This window comes from Camelina sativa, chromosome 15 (genome assembly GCF_030686135.1).
Source record: "Camelina sativa cultivar CO46 ecotype springtype chromosome 15, ASM3068613v1".
NCBI lineage: Eukaryota > Viridiplantae > Streptophyta > Magnoliopsida > Brassicales > Brassicaceae > Camelina > Camelina sativa.
The window spans coordinates 14,589,689-14,616,514 of record NC_141894.1 but is presented as its reverse complement, the minus strand read 5'-3'; the positions used below and the strand labels follow the sequence as shown (position 1 = coordinate 14,616,514).

General features: G+C 31.7%; 2 protein-coding genes and 2 pseudogenes across 3 annotated transcripts; 3 read left to right on the top strand and 1 right to left on the bottom strand.

Annotated features, from left to right (window-relative positions):
• Positions 1-1,665: 1,665 nt before the first annotated feature.
• On the top strand, positions 1,666-2,646 carry LOC147926639 (uncharacterized). Its single transcript, XM_087487130.1, has one exon. It carries the CDS (start codon positions 1,666-1,668, stop codon positions 2,644-2,646), a length of 981 nt encoding a protein of 326 aa, XP_087343256.1.
• Positions 2,647-15,117: 12,471 nt separating this feature from the next.
• LOC109129107 (small polypeptide DEVIL 21 pseudogene) lies at positions 15,118-15,331 on the top strand (annotated as a pseudogene).
• A 1,542-nt stretch (positions 15,332-16,873) lies between these two features.
• On the top strand, positions 16,874-17,546 carry LOC109129194 (small polypeptide DEVIL 23-like). The gene has a single exon (XM_019236907.2). The coding sequence runs from the start codon at positions 17,095-17,097 to the stop codon at positions 17,236-17,238; it is 144 nt and encodes a 47-aa protein (XP_019092452.1). The 5' UTR covers positions 16,874-17,094; the 3' UTR covers positions 17,239-17,546.
• A 4,477-nt stretch (positions 17,547-22,023) lies between these two features.
• On the bottom strand, positions 22,024-23,409 carry LOC104746867 (adenylate isopentenyltransferase 7, mitochondrial pseudogene; annotated as a pseudogene). The gene has a single exon (XR_015581614.1). The product of XR_015581614.1 is annotated as an adenylate isopentenyltransferase 7, mitochondrial pseudogene (transcript).
• Between the last annotated feature and the right edge of the window lie 3,417 nt (positions 23,410-26,826).

Below are 26,826 nucleotides of genomic sequence, written 5' to 3'. Positions count from 1 at the left end.
TTAAAGTAACTAAAATTTAAGTTATTTAACTATATTCATAATTGGTTTAACAATAAATATAGTGTATTTAAATATACATCTATTTTTTAAAACAGTCGAGTAAATAGAAAATTGAATTTTCTTGAATTAAATATATTTAAATTCATAATTAATTTAAATTCAATCATTATTCAGAAAAATTACCAAATAAATTCAAACTCTAAATAAATTTTAGTTGCATAACTAGTAAGAATATTACAGAACTATATTGTGTATCGTAAATGTTTTAAAATATTTTTTCATTAGATTAAAGAAGTTGCATTGAAAAACAATTGAAAAATATGTCTTGTAGTCTAAGAGAGAGCAAGCCAAGTTCCAACACCCCACTTGTGATCTAGTTGATGATGAGGGTTAATCACATACCGTTTTTTGTCTTAGGTTGAAATTTTAAAACAAAACGAATCTTTACCAAAAAAATTATTTATGTCTTTTTCTTATTTTGAATTGATTTGGCTTTGTTTCTAGATATAAGTAAACAATATTGCGGTAACAACTAATTGAATCTCTATTACAAAAAATATAGTTGAAGATTCTGAATTGAATTACAAATAGAATGAAAGTCCTTCTGTTTTGAGTACCTATGTTCTACGTCTAAGGCTATAATTTTTTTAAAAAATCTGTTTGGTTTTGTTTCTTGATATAAGTAAATAATAATGTGTTAACAACTAACTGAATCTATATTGAACAAAGTAGTTGAAGAGTTTGAAACCGAGTTACAAAGAGAATGAAATTTCTTCAACTTTGAATATGTATGGTTCAACATCTACAACTATAAGTTTTATATTATGAAATAGAATTGTGATTAATCCATCACAAGACACATGTTAGGACACTTGTTTTTGTAATATTACACCAACTTCCATTTGTCATTACCACAACTAATAGGTAGTGACTCATGTGTTTTGTAATGCACTATAAATAGGAGTTGTATAATAAGAATGATATACATAAGTTCCTTGATCAAAAACACTCTCAAAGTCTCTCTCTCTCGGCTGTTCTCTCCCTCTCTCTCTCTTTGTTAGTTCTTGTTTTCTTTACAAAGTGTTACAAAACACAAAGCTTATAAGTGTTTTGTAGTCATAGTTCACAATACTTCTCTTCTACTACTCTTTGTTTTCTCTTGTCTCATACACCATTATATAGTGGTTTCTCAACATGTTATCAGCACGATCAACTCTCGATTCGTCATCCGTTTGAGGTAAGATTTAAGTTTTGTTAAAATTGTTTGAATTTAATTATTTTACATGCATGTTACTATATGTAAAATCTATAGAGTAAAAATCTATACATACTTCTTGATCTAATGGTAGGCTCTGCCTCCTTGATCATTTAGATCTACATTCTTGATCATTATGGTAGGCTCTGCCTCCTTGATCATATGTTCAGATCTATATATTTGAATTATATGGAAGGCTATGCCTCCTAAATTGATTGTTTCAATTTATGAATATATTATATAGCTTATAATTTTGTTTTATAGTCTATATTTATTGCTAAAAACAAGATTTTACAGAATTATTTCATAAAATTTTATATTTAACAAATTGTCTTATTATTTATATAGTAATCATGTCAAACTTGGCAAAGCTTGAATTCGCCGCCCTTGATGTCTCTTGAAAAAATTATATGACATGGGCACTGGATGTAAAATTTTATCTAAAAGGTAATGGGCTTCTCAAAACCATTGATCCGTCAGAAACGGGATTAGAAGAGGAAAAAGCAAGAACCATGATGTTCTTGCGTCATCATCTCCACGATGGTTTAAAAAATGAATACATCACGAGAGAAAATCCTGCAGATCTTTGGATCGCGCTCAAGGATAGGTTTGATCACCAAAAGTATGTGATCTTACCAAAAGCCAAACATGAATGGCTAAACCTGAGGTTTCATGATTACAAAAGTGTAAGTGAGTACAATTCCGCTTTGTTCGGAATCACTTCAAGGATGGCTCTCTGCGGAGAAGAAGTTTCCGATTATGATATGATCGAGAAAATATTCCAAACTTTCCATCCTTCAAATGTACTCCTACAACAACAATATCGAGAAAGAGGGTATACTCGATATTCTGAATTAATGCAAGTTTTGCATGTTGCTGAACAAAATAATGAGCTCGTGATGATAAATCATCAAACCCGTCCAACTGGATCAGCTCCACTTTCAGAAGTGAATGTTGCTACATCCAGCTATAATAATTGGCAAGGACGAGGACGTGGACGCGGACGCGGTCGAGGCCGTGGTCATGGTCGTGGAGGAGATCGTGGAGAAGGACGTGGACGAGGAAGAGGAAGAGGTTTCTCTCCTAATGACTTCAACGCAAGAAAAACCAACAAGCATCTTCCAATTAATAATGTTGGTCGCGTTATAAAGAAACAAGATGAAAGTACTTGTTACAGATGCGGCATGAAAGAACATTGGTATCAGACCTGTCGTATTCCAAAACATTTGGCCGATCTGTACCAAGCATCCCAAAAGGCAAAAGAAAGGGATGTTGAGACCAACCTCATCTATGATAAAGCTGGACCTTCTTTCCATGGCCTAAACGATGAACCCCATCTTGATATAGCAGATTTTCTCGTTGATAATGAAAACGGAAAATCATGCGAATAAGGCCTATATGCCATGATATGCTTTGTCATAGTTTGATATGTACTTTATGTTTATAAAATGTCTTTTTGGATAAAAGTTTTATCGTAATATATGATAAGCTTTTTTGTAAGACTTTATGTTATTTTATTAATGTTTATTTTATAAATATTCTATCTCAGAAAATGTCAAATTTTGAGATTGAGGATGGAGATATGTGTCTAGCAGACAGTGCTACAACGCACTCAATACTTAAAGGGAAAAAATATTTCTCCTCTCTCAAAATAAAAGACTCCGCTAGAAGTGTGAGCACTATATGTGGTAATGCAAAGATTATTATAGGCTCTGGAAAAGCCAGTTTTTCAATGCCAAGAGGAACAAAATTTGAAATTGATGCATTATATTGCCCCAAGTCTCATAGAAACTTGATTAGTTTCAGAGATATCCGAAGAAATGGATATCATATAGAGACTCTGAATAAGAATAGCATTGAATATCTTTGCATAACATCTGATTCGTTATTTTATGGTAATGATTGACGCATCTAGTAGATGGTCAAATGTGTGTCTATTGACAACAAGAAACACGGCCTTCGCAAAATTCATTGCCCAAATAATCAGGTTGAAAGTTCAATTCCCTGATTATGCCATAAAGAAAGTCAGACTTGATAACGCCGGTTAATTCACTTCACAAGCTTTCAATGACTATTGTATGTCAATAGGAATCGATGTGGAGCATCCGGTTCCTCATGTTCATACACAAAATGGCATGGCTGAATCTTTGATTAAACGGCTACAACTCATTGCTAGACCGTTAATATTGAGAACAAAACTCCCAATTTCTATATGGGGTCATGCTATATTGCATGTTGCGGCATTGGTCCAAATACGACCAGGCGCATATAATAAATATTCCCCTTTACAATTAGCATCTGGCCAAGAGCCAAACATATCCTATCTCCGTATTTTTGGATGTGCGGTTTATGTTCCTATAGCCCCACCGCAAAGAACAAAAATGGGGCCACAAAGGAGATTGGGCATTTATGTCGGTTATTCATCACCGAGTATAATTCGATATCTTGAACCGCAAACTGGTGATATGTTTACGGCACGTTTTGCCGATTGCCATTTTAATGAAGATGAATTTCCAGCGTTAGGGGGAGGAATTAAACAAGTACCAAAAGATATTACATGGTATACGCCGTCTTTGTTATATCTTGATCCCCCTACAAATCAACGTGAACTGGAAGTTCAGAAAATTGTACATTTACAAAGTTTGGCAAATCAATTACCAGATGCGTTCATAGATACAAAAAGGGTGACAAAGTCATATATCCCCGCTGCAAATGCACCATCAAGAGTTGAAATTCCTATAGAGGAACTCGATGGAAACAAAGCTAATGAACCTAAGGTTCAATTGAAAAGGGGGAGGCCAATGGGCTCTAAAGATAAAAATCCCCGAAAGAAAAAGAAAATGGGAGATGAAAAGGTTCAGGAAGAACTAAATAAAGAGAAAAGTCCTCAGGATGATACAGAAAAATATGAGGTTTCGATTAACTATGCCCAAAATGGAATGTTATGGTATAGAGATGAAATCGATAATGATAATGGAATATTTTCTTTTTCTGTATCTAAAGAGATCGATCATGAAAAAGATGATCCAGATCCAAGGTCCGTATCAGAATGCCAACATATGCCTGATTGGGAGAAATGGAAAAAGGCTATGCAACTTGAATTGCTCTCCCTCAATAAAAGAAATGTCTTTGGACCTCTTGTCACTGCATCTAAAGATATAAAACCTGTTGGTTGCAAGTGGGTATTTGTGCGAAAAAGAAATGAGAAAGATGAAATCACAAGATATAAAGCCCGACTTGTTGCACAAGGTTTTTCTCAAAGACCTGGAGTTGATTATGAAGAAACATATTCTCCAGTCATGGATGCAATTACATTCAGGTACTTAATGTGTCTAACGGCTTCTAAGAATTTAGAAATGTACCTTATGGATGTAGTGACAGCATATTTATATGGATCATTGGATAATGATATATACATGAAAATTCCAGAAGGATTTAAGATTCCTGAGGCATTAGACTCTAAGTCTAATGAAATTTGTGCGATCAAATTACAGCGATCACTTTACGGATTAAAACAATCCGGGCGCATGTGGTATAATCGCTTAAGCGAATATCTATTGAAGAAAGGGTATGTTAATAATGAAATATGCCCATGCGTCTTCATAAAGAAATCTCCATCGAGATTTGTGATCATTGCTGTATATGTTGATGATCTAAATATAATTGGAACTCAAAAGGAGATTGATGATGCAAGAACTCATATGAAGGAAGAGTTTGAAATGAAAGATCTTGGAAAGACTAAATTCTGTCTCGGGCTTCAAATAGAGCATTTCCAAGATGAATATTTGTGCATCAATCAAATTATACGAAAAAGATTTTAAAGCGCTTTAATATGGACAAAGCGACTCCTTTGAGTACTCCAATGGTCAACAGATCTTTGAATGTCGATAGTGATCCATTCAGACCTTGTGAAAATAACAAGAAAATACTTGGTCCCGAAGTACCTTATATGAGTGCTATCGGTGGACTCATGTAGCTTGCAAATTGCACTAGACCGGATATTGCATTTGCTACGAATCTACTTGCAAGATACAACTCATCCCCTACTCGCAGGCATTGGAATGGGATAAAACATATTCTCTGTTATCTTCAAGGTACGATTGACTTGGGATTATTCTATCCTAGAAACTCTTTGGTTGGTCTAGTTGGTTTTGTAGATGCAGGATATTTATCAGATCCATATAAGTCCCGATCGCAAACTGGATATGTTGGAGGAACTGCAATCTCATGGCGCTCACAGAAACAGACTTTGGTTGCCACTTCCTCAAATCATGCAGAAATAATTGCTCTTCATGAAGCATCGAGGGAATGTGTATGGCTCAGATCAATGACTAACCACATACAAGAATCAAGTGGAATAGTCACCAAGAAAGAGCCAACAACATTATTCGAAGACAATGCTGCTTGTGTCGCCCAAATCAAAGAAGGTTACATCAAGAGCGATAGAATAAAGCATATACCTCCAAGATTTTTCTCCTACACTCAAGAACTCGAGCAAAAGAAGGAAGTTGATATCCAACATATCCGCTCAAGTGACAATGCAGCAGACCTATTCACAAAGGCGCTTCCGACTACCACATTCAGAAAGCATATTCACAATATTGGAATGCGTCATCTACGAGATTTATAAAGAAAGATCATACATATCTTTTCGAGGGGGAGATTACGTTACTATACTCTTTTTCCCTTGTCATGGTTTTTATCCCAATGGGTTTTTCCGTGACAAGGTTTTTAATGAGGTAGTACATAACTCGTCAATGGTGATGGATAATCAAGGGGGAGTATTATGAAATAGAATAGTGATTAATCCATCACAAGACACATGTTAGGACACTTGTTTTTGTAATATTACACCAACTTCCACTTGTCATTACCACAACTAATAGGTAGTGACTCATGTGTTTTGTAATGCACTATAAATAGGAGTTGTATAATAAGAATGACATACATAAGTTCCTTGATCAAAAACACTCTCAAAGTCTCTCTCTCTCTCTCCGCTGTTCTCTCCCTCTCTCTCTTTGTTAGTTCTTGTTTTCTTTACAAAGTGTTACAAAACACAAAGCTTATAAGTGTTTTGTAGTCATAGTTCACAACACTTCTCTTCTACTACTCTTTGTTTTCTCTTGTCTCATACACCATTATATAGTGGTTTCTCAACATTTTATAATTTATCTTCAATCATGTGATTTTTTTTATGTAAGTAAATAATGTTGTGGTCAAAAATAATTGAACCTCTATTGAACAAATTACTTGAAATGTTTGAAATCGAGTTACAATTGCAGTGAAATTCCTTGAATTTTAAGTACGTATGGTTTAACATCTATGGCTATAAGATTTTTTATTTCAAATTACTAATTAGAATGGTATTTACCTGTAATAGTTTAAATTTTATATTCTACAATCTTTGACGTAAAAGAAAATTTAATGGTCTTTCTAATTTTGTTAATCTCGTAAAATTGATAATGTCAAATATAAGAATAGTGAATGAGTATAAGTAAACTGAGCAAAATATTTTTTCTTATATATATCTAGAGTTTCAAAATACTAGAGTATACATTTTTGTCTTTTTGCACAAAATATCTAACTATATATTTAGTTATGTTTTAAAGAATTTTATATCTTATTTGATTAAACTATTGATAAATGAACAGAATATGTGAAGTATATAATGTTGAGCCAACATCTTGAATTTTTGATGAGAAAAGTAATCAAAACTTTTGAAAATCAAATTACAAATTATGACAACCCGTCCCGTGGACCCCACTAGCCCACCGCTAGCTGCCACAACGAACCGTCTGTGGACCCCACTAGCCCACCGCTAGCCAGCCCAACAGACCCCAAGCTGGCCCTGCAGGGCATCGATCCTAACCCATCACTGTGGATATCCCAATCCACCAGTAGGTTGTTGGTGCGCCAGGCGTTCCTCGAACGCTGGTCCTCACCCTTTAACAACCTTCCCACAGGACAAGCTGTCATCAAACAAAATAAAATTCAATAGTCTTTCTAATTTTGTTAATGTCGTTAAATCGATGTTGTCAAACATAAGAATAGTGAATGACTATGAATATTCAACTGATTTGGATATATTTCCTCTATATTTATCTAGAAACTAAAAACCTTAGTGCCATTTTTAAAAAATATCTAAATAATTGGTTATTTTAATAGAATTTTATACTTTTTGCTTGATGAAATCATTGATATGAATCATATATATAATTGCAGAGTTTTCTCTCATTAGAGAGCTCCACCTCAGCATAATTTTTTATAAATTTTGTGGACTTTGTCTCTAATTTGAAATTATGTGGGCTTTATCCAGTTTTATAAGCCTACTCTTTTTTATTTAATTTTCCAGAACATAAGTATTTTGATGACAAAATATTAAAAACGTAGAAATATCACTATCAAGACATTTTTAATCGACATGATTCTAAGATAAACCATCAGCCCAAAACATCAAAACCAGTAAAAGAAATTTGAAATATACAGGAAAAGAAAACAAAATGGTATTTCTATGTATATTTTAGATTCATAGAAAACAAAATTAAAACAAAATGGAGGTTGGACCAACACAGTTTAATCTTTTAGATTCATAGAAATCAACTTAATAACTAGATAAACCAAACAAAAAGAAACGAAACTCTTCACAATAACACATAGAATAATACACTATCAACGAGCATCAAAATAAAAATAACAACAATCTAATCTACTAAACAACCTACTTAGCTTCCACCAGCAAGCGAAACCAAAATAGACTCAATGAACAGTCTTCCCATGACTTACCAGAAGCATCACCAATCAAACAATCAACCACTCTCCTAAATTGAAAGAAAAATGCATAGTGGATGATGAACAATCGAATTCAAAGGAAAAGGACAAAAATAGTCACGAAGAATGACTGGATGAAGAAGATAATTAAGTACGGACACTCTCATTTCAGAACAAAGCTACCAGAAAATTAACACAAAAATACGGTAAAATCCTATAATAAAACAAGAACTGCCCAACAAGGTAATAAATGATCTTTGGATAATCGCCAAGTAAAAATGGCCTATTTTGGCCACATATATATTGAGGCCTTAATAATACAATATAGATATATATGAAAGAGAATAACAGCTTACACCATACACAAACACATAGGAAAGGAAAAATAAATAAAATGTGTATAAAAATAAAAGAGAAAAATGTCATTAAAAACATGAAGTTATATAGTAAAAACGTTTTTAAAAAGGCTCAACTTTGCTTATGGTGAATTAAATTGTCAATTTTTATTTATTTTCCGTTAAATCACAAATGTTTATTTACTTTACCAAATTAGATACATAGTTAAGTCAATTAACAGATGAATTTTACAATGTAAGTCAACGTTGATAACTTCTGTTAAACAGTGAAACGACGTCGTTTGTAAGTTAAAAATAAAATAACAGAGCCGCTGCGTATATTGACAATTTTACATAACAAAAAATATATATATTGTCGAAGAATTTGAACCTTAGCTTTTTCTCAAATTCAGATTTAAGCCGCCAATGGATTCCGTGGGAATCGTCATCTGAACTCCACCGCCATCCCTGGGAATGTCTCAGCGAGGAGATGGTGATCTCCGCCACGAAATCTAGAAAGTGAGATAGAATTAAAATTTGATAAATCGTAATGGAGAAATAGAAAAAAAAATCATAATAGAATTGGTCAATGGAAACGCTTAAATGAGGAAGAAAGAAAATTTTACTGATAAGTACGCGGTTCTATCGATCGTGAGAAGGAAAAAGTCCAAATAAGAGATTACCAAAAAATATATAAATATGTGTTTGGTTAAGTATTGATTAACTCATCTAACAGGTGGCAGGTTCGAATCACCATATCATGTTTTTTCTTTTAATATTACAAATCGACGTCATTTTACTGTTTAACGGATCTTACCGACGTTGACTTAACCCTATAAAATATATCCATCAGTTGACTTAACTATGTGTTTTATTTGGCAAAATTAACAAAAGTTTGCGATTTAACGTTAAAAAATAATAAAAATTGACAATTTAATTAATATTTTTGCTAACTTCATGCTTTTATTGATATTTTCTCAAAAATAAAATAGAATGGTCAATAGAATAACAAAGAACGCCGCGCAACGCGCGGGTTTCATCTCTAGTAGATAAAAGTGGTGGAGCATTTTCCTTGTTTTATTATTGGTCTCATTTTAAGTCAAGATTCAACATAATTTAACAAATACAAGGAAATATTAATTTAAATACCATGATTATCATATTTATGGAAAAAATTATCTTCCACTCCGTAATTACATATATATTTTATGCATATATAAGTGTTTTTATGTCATTTTCAGTTGTATTCTTTTGAAAATATTTGTATTGAATCCTTTAGTCAATTTATACAATTATAATTAAGAACAAAGATTCGTTCAATTGAAAGTGTAAAGATATACAGATTAAAATTTAAAAGCTAATATATTTGTACCACACGTATTTAAGTGTAAAGATAACACGTATTTAAGTGTTATCATTCCATTTTTTATTTTTTTGTTCCACATTGCATGCATTCCGCATGTTGGCATCAACAACACATATGTCACTTAACTTTTATGAATTGTTTGTTACGTACATCTTATAGTTATCAATTAGTTATTTTATTTATTCGATGATTATCTATTTCTTGATATTTCATCAGTCCTCTATTAAAAGTGTGTGGACAAAATATAAAAAAAGAATATACATGCTAAAATGTCACAAATGTTTTCTTGTAAAATTTTGTCATAAAGAAGTTTTTTAAACTCTCTCATGCCTAATGACAATCTTTTAGTTTTTTAATTTTTTGACTGAATTAAATGTCATTTTATTCGCGCTCTAAACTCTCTTAATTGTTATCTTCAAAAAATTTATAAATTAATATTGATACAAAACAATTTGTGGTGGGTGGATTTAAAGGATATCACCACATTATTTCATATTTGTTTGTCATATCTTACATGTTTCATAATTATTTTTATATATTTCTGAATAATCTTTCTTACTTTCTCTCAATAATCTGTCTTACTTTCTCTACATATGCAATCTCTCAATATTATGAAACTCACTAACAAATGCAATTGCCACATTTTCATACTTCATTTGAGCTTGAAAACTTGAAGTAAAATATTAGTTTTTTCAATTAAATTAATATTTTATCAAACTATATATTAATTTTGCATTTTGTCACAATTGATAGGAATAGATGTTCCTCGCTCAGCATATGTACCAACAACGCTAGTAAAAGGTTTTCTCTCTCTTCTCTCTCTCGTATCATTTAGAGAGAGAAAGCAAAATCGATTTCGCCGTCCCGTTAAGTCGGGCTTCCGTCTGATATCGCCGGTTTCTTTTAACGGTGATGATCAGCTTTCGTCCGGTAACGGTGGGTTCACATAATCATCGTTGGCCGGCTCGCCGTGGCTCCCAGAGTCTTCTGATCTAATCCGCTTCATGTTAGACTACAGAGTATTGCATGTCTCATCTTCCGACGTTCTCCGGTGTTTCTCATGGCCTTCAACCAATCATCCCATGGCCATCCATAATAGTTTTTGTGGGTGGTGCTATGGTTAAGGCGGCTTTTTCTAAGCTTCCTCCACTCGAACCATTCTTCAGATCTGGGTGAAATCTGATGGTTCTTGGCTCCTTCATACCGGATCCAGTCAATTGAATTATTGACATCACCGGTCTAGGCAGCTTTCGACGGTTTTAATATCTTCGTTTGAAGATCCGTCTTGCCAATCGTTGGTAGCCCAAGATATCTCACTATCGAAGTCTCCACATAATCAAGAGAGGACTATGTGACCAGAAGTTTAGCTCTGATGGTGTCCGCTTATCGAAGATGCAGAATCAAGCTTCAGGTTACAGAAATTAATTGGAAAATTGAAGAAGTAAGGGGCAAGGTGATAATCTTTGTAGCTTTGTTGTAGATTTGATCTTTTATCTTGATTTTCGGATGGTTGTTTCCGTTAATCAATCTTTTGAATCCGGAAGTTTTCTTAAAACTTGCCGGCTTGTGTCCGAAGGGGTTTCGACCCTTGTCGGCTTAGTATCCGGAAGGTGTCAATTTGAACCTTGCCGGCTTTATTGTTGTACTTTTGTGTTCAGTCTTAGAACCGGGGAAGGTTTGTTTCCGCCGGCAAAATTCCGAGGAGTTTAATATCTCCTTCGGCTCTGTAACATGTCGTTTCTCTTCCTTCGTTTGAAGGTAAAGTTAATAAATATCCCTTATGAGAAAAAAAAAAAAAAGATGTTCATCGCTTACATTATTATCACATGTATTAAGAATATCTTAAATATTTAGTTAAGATTTTGATAAATCAGTATGATAAATATATTTATGCTCGTCAATGTCCATATATAATTTTAACTTAATTAACATATATTATTATTTTATTAAAAATATTAATTTATTAAAATAAGTTTTGGTTTATCCAATTTGGTTACAAGTTGGAATCGATTGGGTTTATGTTGCGTACTTGAGTTAGATTTAGATTGATGAGGTATTTTATAATTTCATATATAGTAAGGGTAGTTTGTGTTGTTATTTTAATAAATTAATGCTTTTAATATACAAAAAAAATATATATATCAAATATCAAAAAATTGAGTTTTTCTTGGTTGACAAAAAGGTTTTGGGTCTAAACTTGTACATTCTGTCAAATTGGAGACCACATCATATAATTTAGGTCCTGATTGGTAGGAGACTTTTAAGACTTTAAAACAAATAAAAGACTTAACAGCCAACAATTTGTCAATCAGACTTTTTTGACTTTTATTTTTTTTTTAAGTTTTGTAAGCCATTTTTCTTTTTCTCTTCGTTGTTTACTCAGATTTTTTAAAGTCTTAAATTCAGGCTTTAAAATTAAACAAATATAAAAACTTTATTTTTTTCCTCTCATTATATTTAAAATCTCTCCACAAGTTTATATATATATTTTACATAATTTTATTTTTATAAATTAATTTTCCTTATTTTATTCTCTTTCTTTTAAGATTCATTTCAATAATAATTATTTTTATTTTCATTATTATCATTAATATCATCATTTTAATAATAAAAGTAACCGTTATCGATTTAAAAGCATTTGTTACCAATCAAATTTTAACAGTTAAAATTTTTAAAGTTTCTACAGTTAAAGCATTTACAGCCAAATTCTCTACAGCTAAAATTTTAAAGTTAAAGTCTTTACAGTCATAAGTAACAACCGTTACCAATCAAGGCCTTAGTCTCATCAGAAATGTCAATCGATTTTTGTAACTTTTTTTTTTAACATCTGATTTTTTCACCTTTAAATTTCTTTTGGTACTTTCCAGTCGAGCTAATGACACTTAGTAAAAAAATGAACTTACAAAAATGGTAAATGAGTAAAGTAATACTATTATTATTGTTATTATTGTATTTCTCTTTTGTGTTGTACATGAAGTTACCTAGTGTATTTAGGATTGATGAGTAATAAATATTATTTCGTATATTTTTATGAAATGACTAGTATTTAAATTTATTTTATTAACTAAGTTTTTCATATCCATTCATTTTTTCCTTCCAAATCTAATATCTTATTGATTTTTTGAAAATGATAAATAGGTAATTTACATATGTTATTAAAAATTAATTTTATATACGATATACGAAATTCCTTAGATGAGAAATAAAAAATGGTGATGATTTCAAGGACAATACGTCCATTAAAAATGTAGTTTTTGAAACGTCAGTGAGAAACGGATTATGTTTCTCTCTCTCTATATATATATATATATAATTATATATTATTCAAAATAATTTGAACCATTAACTAAGTGATAGATGTGATTTGATTTTCTCGTAACATTTTTAAACGAGATGCCCTCTTAAAAACCTGGTGGATGGAGATACTCTAATAAAAAAATTGCAATATCTATTTAACTTTCTCAAGCATGTGGCATCTATAAATCATACTAAGAAAGTGTCATTACGATCACCTTCTAAAATTTCACAATTTTTAACAAGATCTAAATCATATCAATGTCTCTGGTGGTGATGAAATTAAAAGAGCATACAATATATCGGAATATATTATTTATACCCAAATCTGTGAATATATTTACATTGCTTGATTGAGATGATTAGTTTAAGCTGTATTATATGCTTTATATCTTATATGGCTAAAATAATGACTAGATTTTTTCTCAGAGGTTGGATTTCTTATGATTTCATTATTACTTTTATGTATAAGTTTTGGATTAAATCTATAGTTTCAATCGAGAAACCTCATGAAAGAAAAATGTGGTGCGGATTAATTAAAAAGAGATGCAAACTTATTTTGGAAGACAGGAAGATTATATGTTTTGTGCTGTGCACACGATATGAAACAGACAGCTTGTAGGGCTAATACAACCAATTGAAGCTAATAGTTGAAGATAAGTCATAAACAGAAAACGTGGCTGTCTTTTACTATCACTATTTAGTTTTTGTATGTGTGTCTGTTTGTTATCATTGTTATGGTTTATCCAAATTAATATTCTTATTATGTTTGGTAAAAGGAATTCTTATTTTTCTTGAACATGCATATTTATACATATTTAGCTCAATAAATAAATAAAATAATTGATCATGTTTACAGAGAACAACCTATAGGATTTTTTTTTTTTTTTTTGTCAACAACAACCTATAGGATTGTGAATATATATAACACAGAAAAATGGAAGGTCTAATGTAGATTGTAGACATTAGCATTAATAAAAAGAACATGAAAAAAAAGATGATAAAGAAGAAAATTACATATAAAGAAATAAAAACTAAAAAAAAAAAAAAAGATAATGTTAATTAGTTGAGACAATCGAACCAAAATTGAAAAAGTTAAGAAATGACAAGTTAGTGGAGGAGGACAAAAGTAGAGTGAGAACATGGAGGATGAGTTTAAGAATGTGTATCTATGCAAATATTCAAAGAGTTGTTGCATGACGATCAGCACGTGAACTTGCTTCACTCTCCTAGCTACAAGTGGACCATGTCCATCCATGCGCCAATTCATTATGCATGCTTTCATATGAATTGAGGTGTCTTTTGACATACAAAAAAAAAAAAAAAAAGAAGATGAATATCATCAGCACGGATTATCTTTTAGTTCGAAAGAAAATAAATTCATGTTTCTTTTAATATCATCATTAGAGCTAATTTAAGATATCATATTTGGAGTGAATTTGAGGTTTTAAAATGATATTTTATTGTAGTGAGATTTTTTAAAGATGAATTCTACTGCAATATTAGTTTTCAAATGATATTTTATCACATTTGGAGTCAGTTCGAGATTTAATTAGAGCTTACACGCATCTGTATTTTTTTTGCTTTGGAAATTTCTTCTGTTTTATATATTATATATTTTTAAATGATTTAAAATGAGTGTAGAGTCATTTTTTGGGAAAATTAATTTTCCAAAAAAAATAAATTAAAATATTGGTTAATTTGCTGTAGTATATATGAATATTTTGAGGATTTATGACTTAAAGGAAGGATAAGAATGTTTGATTATGAATTGATATATCATTTAAGGAGGTCGTACTGTTTTTACATAGGGTTAGTTAATATCTAGCTAGCTAGTTTAATTTTTGTATGTATAGTTGTACATCCACCCACAAACACAAAACTCTATGGTGTAAATCATATACTATAACACACACAAAAATAAGTATCTTAAGCACGTAGGATTCCGACAGAGTTTCATGGTGTTTGGACACTTTGTATATACAGTGTTGGAGGTTGTGCTCAAGTATACAGGTGTGGGATTGTCGCTTCTTCCTTTGTTCGTACGTGCAGGTGTTTGCACGTATATATATGTATGCGTGTGTATGGTAGATGTTGCCATGTTGGAATCCAACATATCTGGAAACTTGATGAGTCAGGATGATGGAAAAAATGAAAGAGAGGTTGGAGAAGATCAAGAGGACGATGAGGCAAAATAAAGCAAAGCTTCATATCGTTAGAATTTGCATCACTATGCTTCTTTCTTCCGATGATAACTCTTAGCTAATCTTCTATGTCTTGTTAATCTTGATCTTCCAACTTTTTTCTTTTTAATTAGTTTTCTACCAAACGTCGCCATTTATGGTATAAATTGGAGAATAGTATAGTACTGTGTAAATCATTGGACTTGTACAAATCTCTTAAGCTTGAATTATACAGAAGAAATGTATTTTAGTTTCTTTGCAATTTTCAACGACATGATATCCTTAAAGATCTCATATCATAGTCTAGTATCACATTTTTCTTTTTTTTTTGGGACAAACTTCATAGTCTATTATCACTAAAGTCTAAACTTACCATAAAAAGTCTACAAAATCTATTATGATATGTAGTATTTAATTGATAGAGTGACTATAGTCTATACGGATACACTTATAACCTTATTGAATAGCTACGTACAATTATTGGAATTACAAAACCTATCACTTCAGTTCATTCTGTACAAGTAAATATACTATCAAACAACAATATACGACTAGTTTATTTATTTTCCACCACATGTATTATTTCAATTCAAAGGCTAAGACTTAAATTATGTACGTTATAATAATTAAAAAAAGAAAAACAAATAATGGTACTCGATAACCCGACCAGTACCAGCACCAATGGGTAACAGCTGCATGAAGATTACATATCCATGCATTATTATATTCGTTTATGCGTCGCATTATGAAACATCAACCAAGTAAAGTAGAAGGACGAAAGACACAACTGCTTAGTTTTAAGTTCGTTTTATGTCCCACACATCTTTACTCGTGAAAGTGATTAAACAAACGCATGATCCAAGACCCGACAATTAATTGAGTTGTGTTCATTATCTAGGGGTGTTAATTGGGACAGTCCAACCCGGTTTAGTTCCCAACTTGAATTATTATCTAAAATATCTTGTGAGTCGAGAGTTTCTTTAAATGCTAAATTTTTGTCCAAATCAAAAACTAAAATGGTTTAGTTGGAAATATATCCAAAACCATAGACCCCCAAAAAAAATATGGTAGCATTGGTCAAAAAGCCAAAAAGATAAGCGTATCTGACTGCCCTATTATAATCTCGAATCCTAAAAATCTATTGAAAGATAAGTTTCTTGAGAAATTAACTCTAAGTTTTAATATAAATTAAAGATAAGCCTATCTGACTTCCCTATTATAATCTCGAACCCTAAAAATCCTATTGAAAGATAAGTTTCTTGAGAAATTAACTCGAAGTTTTACTTTAAATTATTGGAATATAAGTTTATAAGAGATTTGTGTATGTGAGCCTCCACTCAAAATTTAATCTATAATAGTCACAATTTTAATTATCTCTACTTTTCTGTTTTGTTGGGGTCGGAAAAGGAAATACATTTTCAGAAAAAGTCTTCAACTTAGAATTGTCAAATCGGGCAAAATCGTACAAAAATATTCATGTAGTAACATGCATGCTCTATACGAATAGGAATTATATGTAAATGTACAAACACGTAACTGTTCAGTTTCCCTAACATTAGTTTGTTTTTCTTCTTTTTTTTTTTGGATAGAAAATGTGATAAGTGAGAGTGATAGATGGAAGCAAAGTGAGTGAAAGAAAAAGACAAGAGAAGCAAAACAAGTAAACTCAGCTTTGTCTTGTAATCTTCTGTAGAGTGGGATTCCACTCTTTTTGTTCATGTCACCTCTCTCTCTCTCAAACTCTCTCTCTCTTTAACAAACTTAATTACAACTTAAGCCTCTCTATTTATTCCACACCTCTCTGTACTTCTCCCTACTCATAAACAACAACACAGAGAGATCTTAACATTAAAACAATTAAAAGAGACGACAGCACATCCAGGGAGGTAGTCAATGAAGATGAAGATGTTGTTAAGAAGAGATAGATCGGGTCGGATATCGAAGCTCCGGTGCTGGGATTGGTGTAAAGAGCAGAGAACACGTGCGTACATAATCTGGAGGTGTTTGCTTTTCTTGTTACGGTGGGATGACTATTGACTAATGATCGAACAAGAATAGCTCGTTAACACACTATGTACAAAGTCTGAGGGAAAATCAATGGAGAGGATGGATTCAGAAATTTTGTTTTTATCTAATTCGAGTCGTTAGAAGTAACGTATGTGTGTATATGGGATTTATTGAGGTTTGTTTATGTAGTAGCTAGGCTTTCTACATATTATTAGTGTTAATTAGTTGCTTTATATAGTAATCGTAAGTAAATCTGACAAAAAGCTGATGTTTATTGGCTATTTAAGGATAAAAGTACTATATTAACGTTTTACCCCATATTGATTAAGAGACAGAAAGTTAAAAGACTCCTAAGTAACATAAAGTAAGCGTTGTAATATACTGTAGTCTATCACTTTGGTATTTTCCATAAAAATCAAAAAAAAAAAATGATCCATTACAAAGTTCTCTAAAGATGACTCGTTACACTTGTATTTGTCATGTAAAATAGATTGATTGGACATGTGAGGATATAAATTGTTCTTATATCACTTAAGTTCATGAATTAGTTGACTTAAAAACAGAAACCATTGCACACAAAAAAACTATTATGACCATTCAATACTGGGCAGATAAATACATTTGAAGTTTCGAAATAAAATGTTGATAATTAATACTGTATGATATGATTGTACAGCTACTTTTAATTATAACTTCAAATGATCTTTACTAGCTTTGGCACATAATTAGTATTCTCTTTTATAAACAAATGTCCAACATATTCAGATGTTTCAGTTAAACAAAATATGAGAAAACTATCCATGTTGTTGCATTGGATGCCTCCAAGACCAAAGCGTGTTTCAGAATTCAGAGTAAACAGATTCTCCGAGATCAAAGATCTCCACGAACTGGAAACGCATTTGAAACACGTCAATGACTTTACGGGTAGTCTACTTCTATGGTTTATGGATGGAGCGAAACAATCGACTTCATCTGGAAGTAACGATGAGAAATAGGGCTTTTTCTCCTTGGGAGTCAAGAAACCCCAAGAAAAAATTTCGTTCCTACTCCAACCATGGTTCCAATTACACTAGACTCTAATAAGTGGGAGATGCTGAAAAGACTGGGATTGGCTATGGGACTATAACACTTAAGTCCAAGAAGCCAAACGTAAGTCCAAGCCAATCCCAATGTGTTATTGCAAGCTCATGTATCTTAAGGTTTCCTTAGAAAGTGATATAAATAGGATTGTTATGTGAGCAAGAGATGTAACCTTGAGAGTTGTATTGAGACAACTCTCCTTCATCACATTTATGAAATATTAATCTACAATCTCTTTGTTTTTTATGACAATTTAAGAGCATGGCCACTAGTCGTTTCTCCTAAAGATACTCTCAATTAAAAATTAAAAAATAATAATAAAAGAAACCAAAAGGTGAAAAACATTTTTTCATTGAGCATCGTAATTAGAATCGTTTCTCTGACGTATGGTAGTTTATGATTAATCAATTTTTTTTACAGATTTATTATTTAAATATATAATAATATTTAAAAGAAAATAATTAAAATACATTATTTTGAGCAACGAAGATTGATGGCGATAGAGATGGTCTAAGCTCTTCCCCTTTTCTTTACATTTTTGCATAATAAAGCTCAATGAGCTATTTACTATCTTTTCTATTTCATTAGCCTCAATAAATCCTTTCTTGGATTGTCTCACACTTTGTACCCTAAACTATTATCAGGATTGGTTCAAAATTATGTGTTTCAATGGGCTTCCATTAGAGCTGGGCCTACGGGTTCTTGAACTCTATAAATTGTTTTGAGAGAATACATAGGATTGCGACATGCATGATAAAAGAAAATAGCATGTACTTGTTAGTAAAATTATGATGAGAATGAGATGCCCACGGATTACACGCATGCATAAGGACGAAAGTCACGGAACAGTGTCTCCAAAGGCTCCATCAAACACAAGTACACAACACAAAAGAAGGAAGAAGACAATGTGACGTGGAAATATATATTCTCTCATTGGAATAAAATTGTTTTAGAAATTGAAGTTTTCTTCTTTTTGTGTTTATGTGCTCAGAACTGAACTTTGGCATTAAACTTAGGTTCTCTCTTTGCAAAAGTTGATGTTGACCTTTTATATTCTTCTTGTACATATAGAAAAGCTAAGAATAATAAGAACCAGACTCCTAAACAAAAATGGGCTTTAAAAAGCAAAAGCACAAGTAAAAGAGACGAAGACATACCAAAATCGAAGGCCTAAAATTCTGCAATTGTAGATTCTAGATAGCTACGAGCATTGGTCATATATTCATATTCCCACTGTTGCAGTGTCAAAGTGTTGTAGTTATTTTCTTGTTTGTTCCTGAAGTTGTAACTCAACATCTAACTTATGCTTGTTATTGATAAAATATTTCTTCTAATTATTTATGTAAATTATTATTTGCTTAACTTTTACTCCATGCGTTTCATAATATAAGTTGTTCTCAAGAATTTTGTTTTGTTTTATATTATAAGATGTTTTTCAAAATTTTATGCAAATTATAAATTACGTTAAAATTTTATGATTATTTATATTATACAGTTTGTTGTGATTGGTTATTCGTAATAAAATAAATACTTCTTAATATGCATACTTTTATTTAAAATATTTTATATTTTGAAACATAGGAAGTAGTTTCAGTAAGTGTAAATATCAACATGGCGTTTTTATTTTAAAAAAATTCCTTGTAAGAAAATAATTTTGGTTAGGAGTATAACAAAACAGTTCCCTTAAAAATAGTGAGGACTAATTTGAAGATAACGAGATAAGCATGGCCCCGATATCGAATATATGTAGAATGCAATACGATTGATGGAAGAAAAGAAAAGAAAAGAAAAGAAAGCGGAAATTAAAGAGTATATAATATAACCCATTGAAATTGTACCAATAGAATCGGTATATTAAGAATAGCCAACATAAGAAGATTATTTATTTTCTTATTAATTATGTCAGGGAAAGATTCGCCATTTTCTGCAAAATATAATAACACAATTTCCATTTGCGTCACAATAGGATAAATATCAAATATTGAGGGGAATAAATAAAGAGCAGCTTTTGGTATTTGCCATGTTCAGTCTCAACCTTTGATTTGTCATATTTCATATTTTAAGCCCTAACTTGGAGCCATCATCATAAATATAATGTGAGTTAATAGTTTTAAGACATTTCTATTATAATATTTTTGGTGTGTGTTTGTGTGTCAATATATAAATTGATCTAGTTTACCAGTTGAGCAATAGTGATTACTGATTAGCCGACTGTACGTAGTATGTATTGGTTAAGGTGAATGAGAATATCGAGTCGTAAACACATTTTTTTATTCAGTGCTTTCAAGTTCATCTCAAATTACTAACCCCACAAATCATTATCAGAAGTTCACAACATCACAACTGTGAACCCAAAAAAAAAAAAAAATCGTTTAAAAATTATAAAACCAAAGAAAAGGGTAAAGAAAGACATCAGATGCTGTCTCCTTATGACATTTGTTTAGTGTTATTTAGTTCATCACCTCCTTTGTCCTTAGATGCGTTTATGACTTGACGTGTGTACAATCCCATTTAATGGATGGGTCCATATGAATATCAATTAACATCAAAACTAATAATACTCGATACAGAACATAAATTAGTGTATTATCGAAAGTAATAATATGAATGACTCTCACAACTGTACGAACGTCATTCATGATTGAATCAATCAGAGATTGATGCAACCTTCTCCACACGCTTTTGCTCTTGTGTACGGAAGATCCTAAGACTAAGAGCTGCGCGTGCATTTTATACAACTCTTTTGACATAGACTGCTTAACTCACTTCACTAGCACACCCCACGCGCTCTCTCTCTTTTCCTTGTTCTTTCTTCGATTCTTCCCTTTCCTTAATAACCTCAGGATTCTCCTCCTTTCACTTTTTTCTTTACTATGATTGTTCATTTGATTTACTTGAATTGTCCCAAACTTTGATGCTACATGAAAGAGAACGAGTAAATAGATGACTTAAAAGCCAGGATTCAAGTAGTCTAACTACCCTTGTTTCGTTTGTGCTTATATGGGTAAAATGGTCTCCAAAGTGGGATCCGAAAAAGATAAGTTATGTTTCACGTATGAAGATGTAATTTTCAGCATGATTCTATATAACCTATAGTTTACTGTCGGTTGTATAAAAAGATAAGTTATTGTATGGTTATTCTTGTTAAAAGATGTTCAGTATATCGTTTGATCTAGTAATTTGTAAACAATCAATCTCATATAGTGAGTTTCTAAGAAATACAGCTAAAACGTAGATTACTTACATTTTTATGGGTCGAACTCCTAAAATCCTAGTGTGTTATGTTCTGATTCTGTTCTTCTTCATCTTTCATTTGTTCCACATCTGGATTTGAGTTTGTAATTCATGTTAATGAATAATGAGTTTATGAGTGATTGATTCGTCTGTTTATCTCATTCATGATGTTTTCGACACAACAGTAGCCTACATACTAACACAATTATTATTAAATGAAGTATTTTTAATCCGTCTTTTGCATGTGAAATCTACGATAATATAAACGTGAACACAAACATATAATTAAATAAAATAAAAACAACGTATTTAACTGTTATAATTAACTTTTTAGCTTCAACCAATAACATGAATGCGTAAATTTAAGGCCAAGATATACCAAATACAACAAAAAAGAAAGCAATACAAAATAATTGCAATTTTTATATAAACAATTACACGTAAGTGTGTTATCGTGGCACAAGGAATTATAACTTTCGGTTATCATGAACTCGTGGTCAATAGGTATCAAACAATTAATATTAACCGAATATCTTATATACAAACATTTTAACAACCAAAAAAACAAAAAAAAAACTTTTTGTTTTCTTTTTTCTTTTCGGGGTAATATCTCACACCTGCGTACGTTGCGAAAACCTCCGTGGAATCACCACCACACATAAGAAATCTTTAATTCTCACACACCAAAAAGCTTCAAATGATCAAATGACAAAACTTTTCATATCATATTGTGGGCTCTACTTCCACTTCCTCCGCCGTAAGACGACGCCGCCAAACAATGCTCAACATCATCACTTTTAAGTTGGTTATGATTATTATAAAACTTGTCGACGATCCTCTCGCTCGGTCTAGCTACGAGACTATCCCAAGCCTCGTCTTGTTCTTCTACGTTATGTTTCATGAACACCTCAGTAGCGTCCACGCGGTGCATAGACAACTTCCACTTCTTGTTCAGACGTTGAATCTTTTTAAACTGTCGACAAGCTAATAACTCTGTGTTCTTTTTGATACATTTAACCGCTACGTCAAGCATCATTCTCTGTGTTGCACGGTCAACTATAGATTCGTAACGTAAGTATTCGTGAAGCTCCGAGACTCCGATAGCTCTTCGTATCCCCACGGAATAATCCGCTTTGGGATTAAATACTTCTCTCACTTCTTCGAGTAATCCTGTTTCCATCATGCGGTCAACGCGTTTTGAGACGAAGGAGTTGAGTACGGGTAAGGACACGTCAACCCAAATGAAACAGCATTCGTAGTTATTTAACAAGAACCCTGAGGTATGGTTTGCAAGTGCTTCAATGTAAGAGTTTGATCCACCGGCTACTATGGGAAGCTTATGGTTCGCTGAGAGTGTTGAGATTGCTTGTGACGCAAGGCGGCTGTACTGGATGGCCGTTAGGTTTCCGAACTCCGAGTCTAATACTCCGAGCAAGTGGTGAGGCACGCCTCGGGACTCTTGAGGGGTCACTTTGTTTGTAAGCACGTCGAGACCCTTGTAAAGTTGAATCTTGTCGGAGTTTATGATCTCTGTTTGAAAACGAGTTGCTAGGTCGATGGCGAGACGAGTCTTACCCGATCCGGTAGCTCCCATCACAAAGACGACTTTCTCTTTGGGATGGAGAAAAGAGTTGACATTGACCATAGATACTTTGTTCTTGAAGCTCAAGATTGGTTGTACCTGCTTCAGTGCTGATATTGAGAACTTCATGATGATGATTGACTTTTTTTTTGTGTGGGAAAAATATATGTTTTGTTGTTTAGTCCTTTTGGTAGACCACCTCAACGAGTCGTGAGCCGTCAAAAAACTTGCAACTTCTTAGGGAAGATCAGAATTGCGAGAATGAGAGTGAGAGATAATGGTGAATGGTAGCAAATGCTTTACAAGTATTTAAGTATGGAGGTATGAGGAGAGGATATATATATACACCATGAGCATAGCCGTGTTACCTCTGACTTTGGTCTACAACCTTATTAAAATAGATTTTAGAGGTCCCACCTATAGTAAACTTCACTAAGAGTAATTAGTTAAATTCCCTTCGTAATTTCACAACGAAAACTTAACAAAATTACCAGAAAGAAAAACAAAATCCTTTCACAACAAAAAATAATAATTAATACCCTTCTAGTTTGATCTTATGGGTTATTTAAATCAAAATTCTAGCATGCTTACAAAAGTTACATATAATTTAACTACGTATACTCTTTATATTTTTTAGATATCTTCAGTATATTTTTTGTGATAATTTATTATATTACTGTTGGTTCAACATGAACTTCAAATCTTAGTCATAACCTTATAGCAAATTTCACTGGGTTTATTTTCTTAGTGTAGATGACTTCAAATCTTAATTATAGCCTTTTGCCAAAAATAAAAAAAATAAAAAAAATCCTGAATTATAGCCTTATAGAGTAATCTCCAAGTATTTGTTTAAATTAAAGACACTATTTTAATAAAAATTTCTAAAATTGCTTAAGATCTGTGAAACCATATATGTATATATATATGGACTTGGATACAATGTAGAGAGACTTATAAGAGAGGGTCACAACTCACTAACCAGGGTTTCTTAATCTTTAAATGCGCATAATCAACAACAAAAGGTCACATCTATCTTGTTTCATTTTTATTCTTAAATTTACTAATCAAGTTTAGGCTATCTTTTGTAATTTGATCGGATTACAATCAGTCATTCAATTGATAAAAGAACTGAACTACACTTTATTTTAATGAAATATAAAATACATACTATATTGTACTTTTTTGGGAGTCATTCTCCTGGTCGAATCTTGAACACGTGTGTATCTATTACCCTCTTCGAATAAAGGACAGTGCTCTACTCCGATCCAATGCATATGTAGTAGTTAGATACACACACACAAACACTCTCGTACATGTATACACAAATATGAAAATTAAATATAAATTTTATAACACAAGTTTTGAATTCTTCTCCTGTCAGTAACTCAGTATATTTCAGTGGGATATAAATAAAGCAGCAAAGTTTTGCAAATCTAGGTAACATAAAAAATAAAGGTGCAAATTGTATGTAGTTTATCTAGGTAATACTAAAAATAAAAGAAAAACCCAAAATTTATCTGATTTTAGTGATTCAAAATTTATCGAATAGAAGATGGATCCGATTCCAGCCGGTAACTAGAAACTCCCAAAGATTTGTGAAATGGGCTGGTAAATATAGTTGGAAGACAATTTTGTCTCAGTCTATATTAATTTTTATTTGTATAACCACTCTTAAAATTTTGGTTTGAATTAATTAATATAGTTTAAAAGTACCAAAAAAATTAGACGGTGTTATATGCATAATTTATCTGCCGTCATAAATTAGGAGGCTTTACGTCATTTCGGAGACAAAGCTGTTTCCAAGCAGCTGTGGGATACCACCAAAAAAAAAATTAATTAACGTTTAACAATATTATAGACCCACAAATTTTAATGAACACGTCTTACATTATATTTATATATTATTGTCACACGAGTGGTCTGTATGTAGATAAAATATCAAAGTCAAAGAGTTTTAAAGCTTCAACATAATTTTTGGTTAAACAAAAAAACATGAGTAGTGTTTATTGTTTCTACTTTCTATCTAACCAAAAGCAATAACAGCAGTAAACATGAACAAATTTTTAATTCGTTTGGTAATCATTTCTTGTAGTGATCCAAATATAAATAAGTGTGTAATACGAGAAATAGCCTCCAAAAAATAAGTTTCTTATATTTTTGCTAGTTTTGGCCTTTTGGAGTTTATATAAATAAAGATATTCCAATAAATAAATAACACCAAATACAAAAAAAAAAAAGTTAGCTATGGTTAGTCAAATCAAATGGAGAATTTGTGGTTTTATAATAAGGATTCTCTAGGCTCTCAATGAATATTTTATTACTCATATATTCTTTTTGTTAATTTATTATTACTTTGTTCTATCCGTAGAATGAAACAACGTTGCCTATAATTTGAGTGGAGTTGATATTTTTGGAAATTAGTGTAAACTAGAATTTAATTTCCCAATTTAGTGGGTTCTGAATCTTCTGATGCTTAATTATATTTATGCAGTTGCGTAGTTTAATTTTGTTCAAACAGTAGGTCCTATACTCCTATTGATCATACAAAGTGGTAACATTTTTTTCTTTTCTAGTGGAAAAACAAGCGGCAAATGATATCGAATTAATTAGAAAAATAAGAACTAGCAATATGAAAGTACTGAAAATATTGCTTTCGACAATGTTAATCCATTTTATAACTGCTAATTTTTAATAATTTAATATATTTTGATATATTTTGTGATTGATAAATATTAAAGCTGTAAATTCCGTACTATTACCAAACAAAAAAATGATAAAATTTGTACCACAGCAGTTAGAATTACCAATCAAATTAATTAACTAATATATATATATATAATCATATCATATTTCTATCAATGATATTTTCAAAAAGTATAAAAATAAACAATATTTTATATCTGAGGTACCATAACATTTTTTTTTTACAACAACAACAAAATAGACTCAAACAAGTTAATACAAAAAAATATTGTTTACATAGGTAATTAGATGCGGTTCAGAGCGAATATGTTGTGCCAAATTGTTCGCTTTACCATTCTGATTACAGGAAATTAAAACCAATGAAAAAGATGTAAACTCCTTTTTATCAAACTGAATCTCTTCTAAATAAGAGTTGAAAGTTGACCATTCAGAACGCGAAGTCACCATCTTCACTACATCAGAACAATGATCTATAAGAAAAACGATATTCTGAATGTCCGTCCCAATCATACATCTCATCGTCTAGATATGGCTTTAATCTCTGTATGAAGAAGAGTGAGACTTTGTCGGAGATTGGCAGACCCCATAGTAAGAGCCGCCCCCATAAAAAGAGAACAAAACCAAAAACCCAACCTCTACCTACAAATTGATCAATCGCTTTTCAAGAACCATCAATAAAACACAAATAATTTGTGCTATGTCGATCAAGCACCAGATTTTGTTAAAAAAAAATTATTTCAATAATAATTTACTACATTTAAATTCATTGATATAATTATTTTAAAATGACACAATTCAAAGCGGTCATATTCACTAACTTATCCTCCCCTTTACTCTATCCCACTGTTTTGATCATCAGTTAGCAAGTTAGCACAAAGTTTAACAGTAATGTGAGCTTATAATTTTGCATAAGTATAGTTTTAAGAATAATTTTAGTATTCCAAATTTTGCTATTTGAGTTTTTCACTATAAACATCTCAAAGAAACCCATTATTAATAAAAACTAAAATTAGTTATAA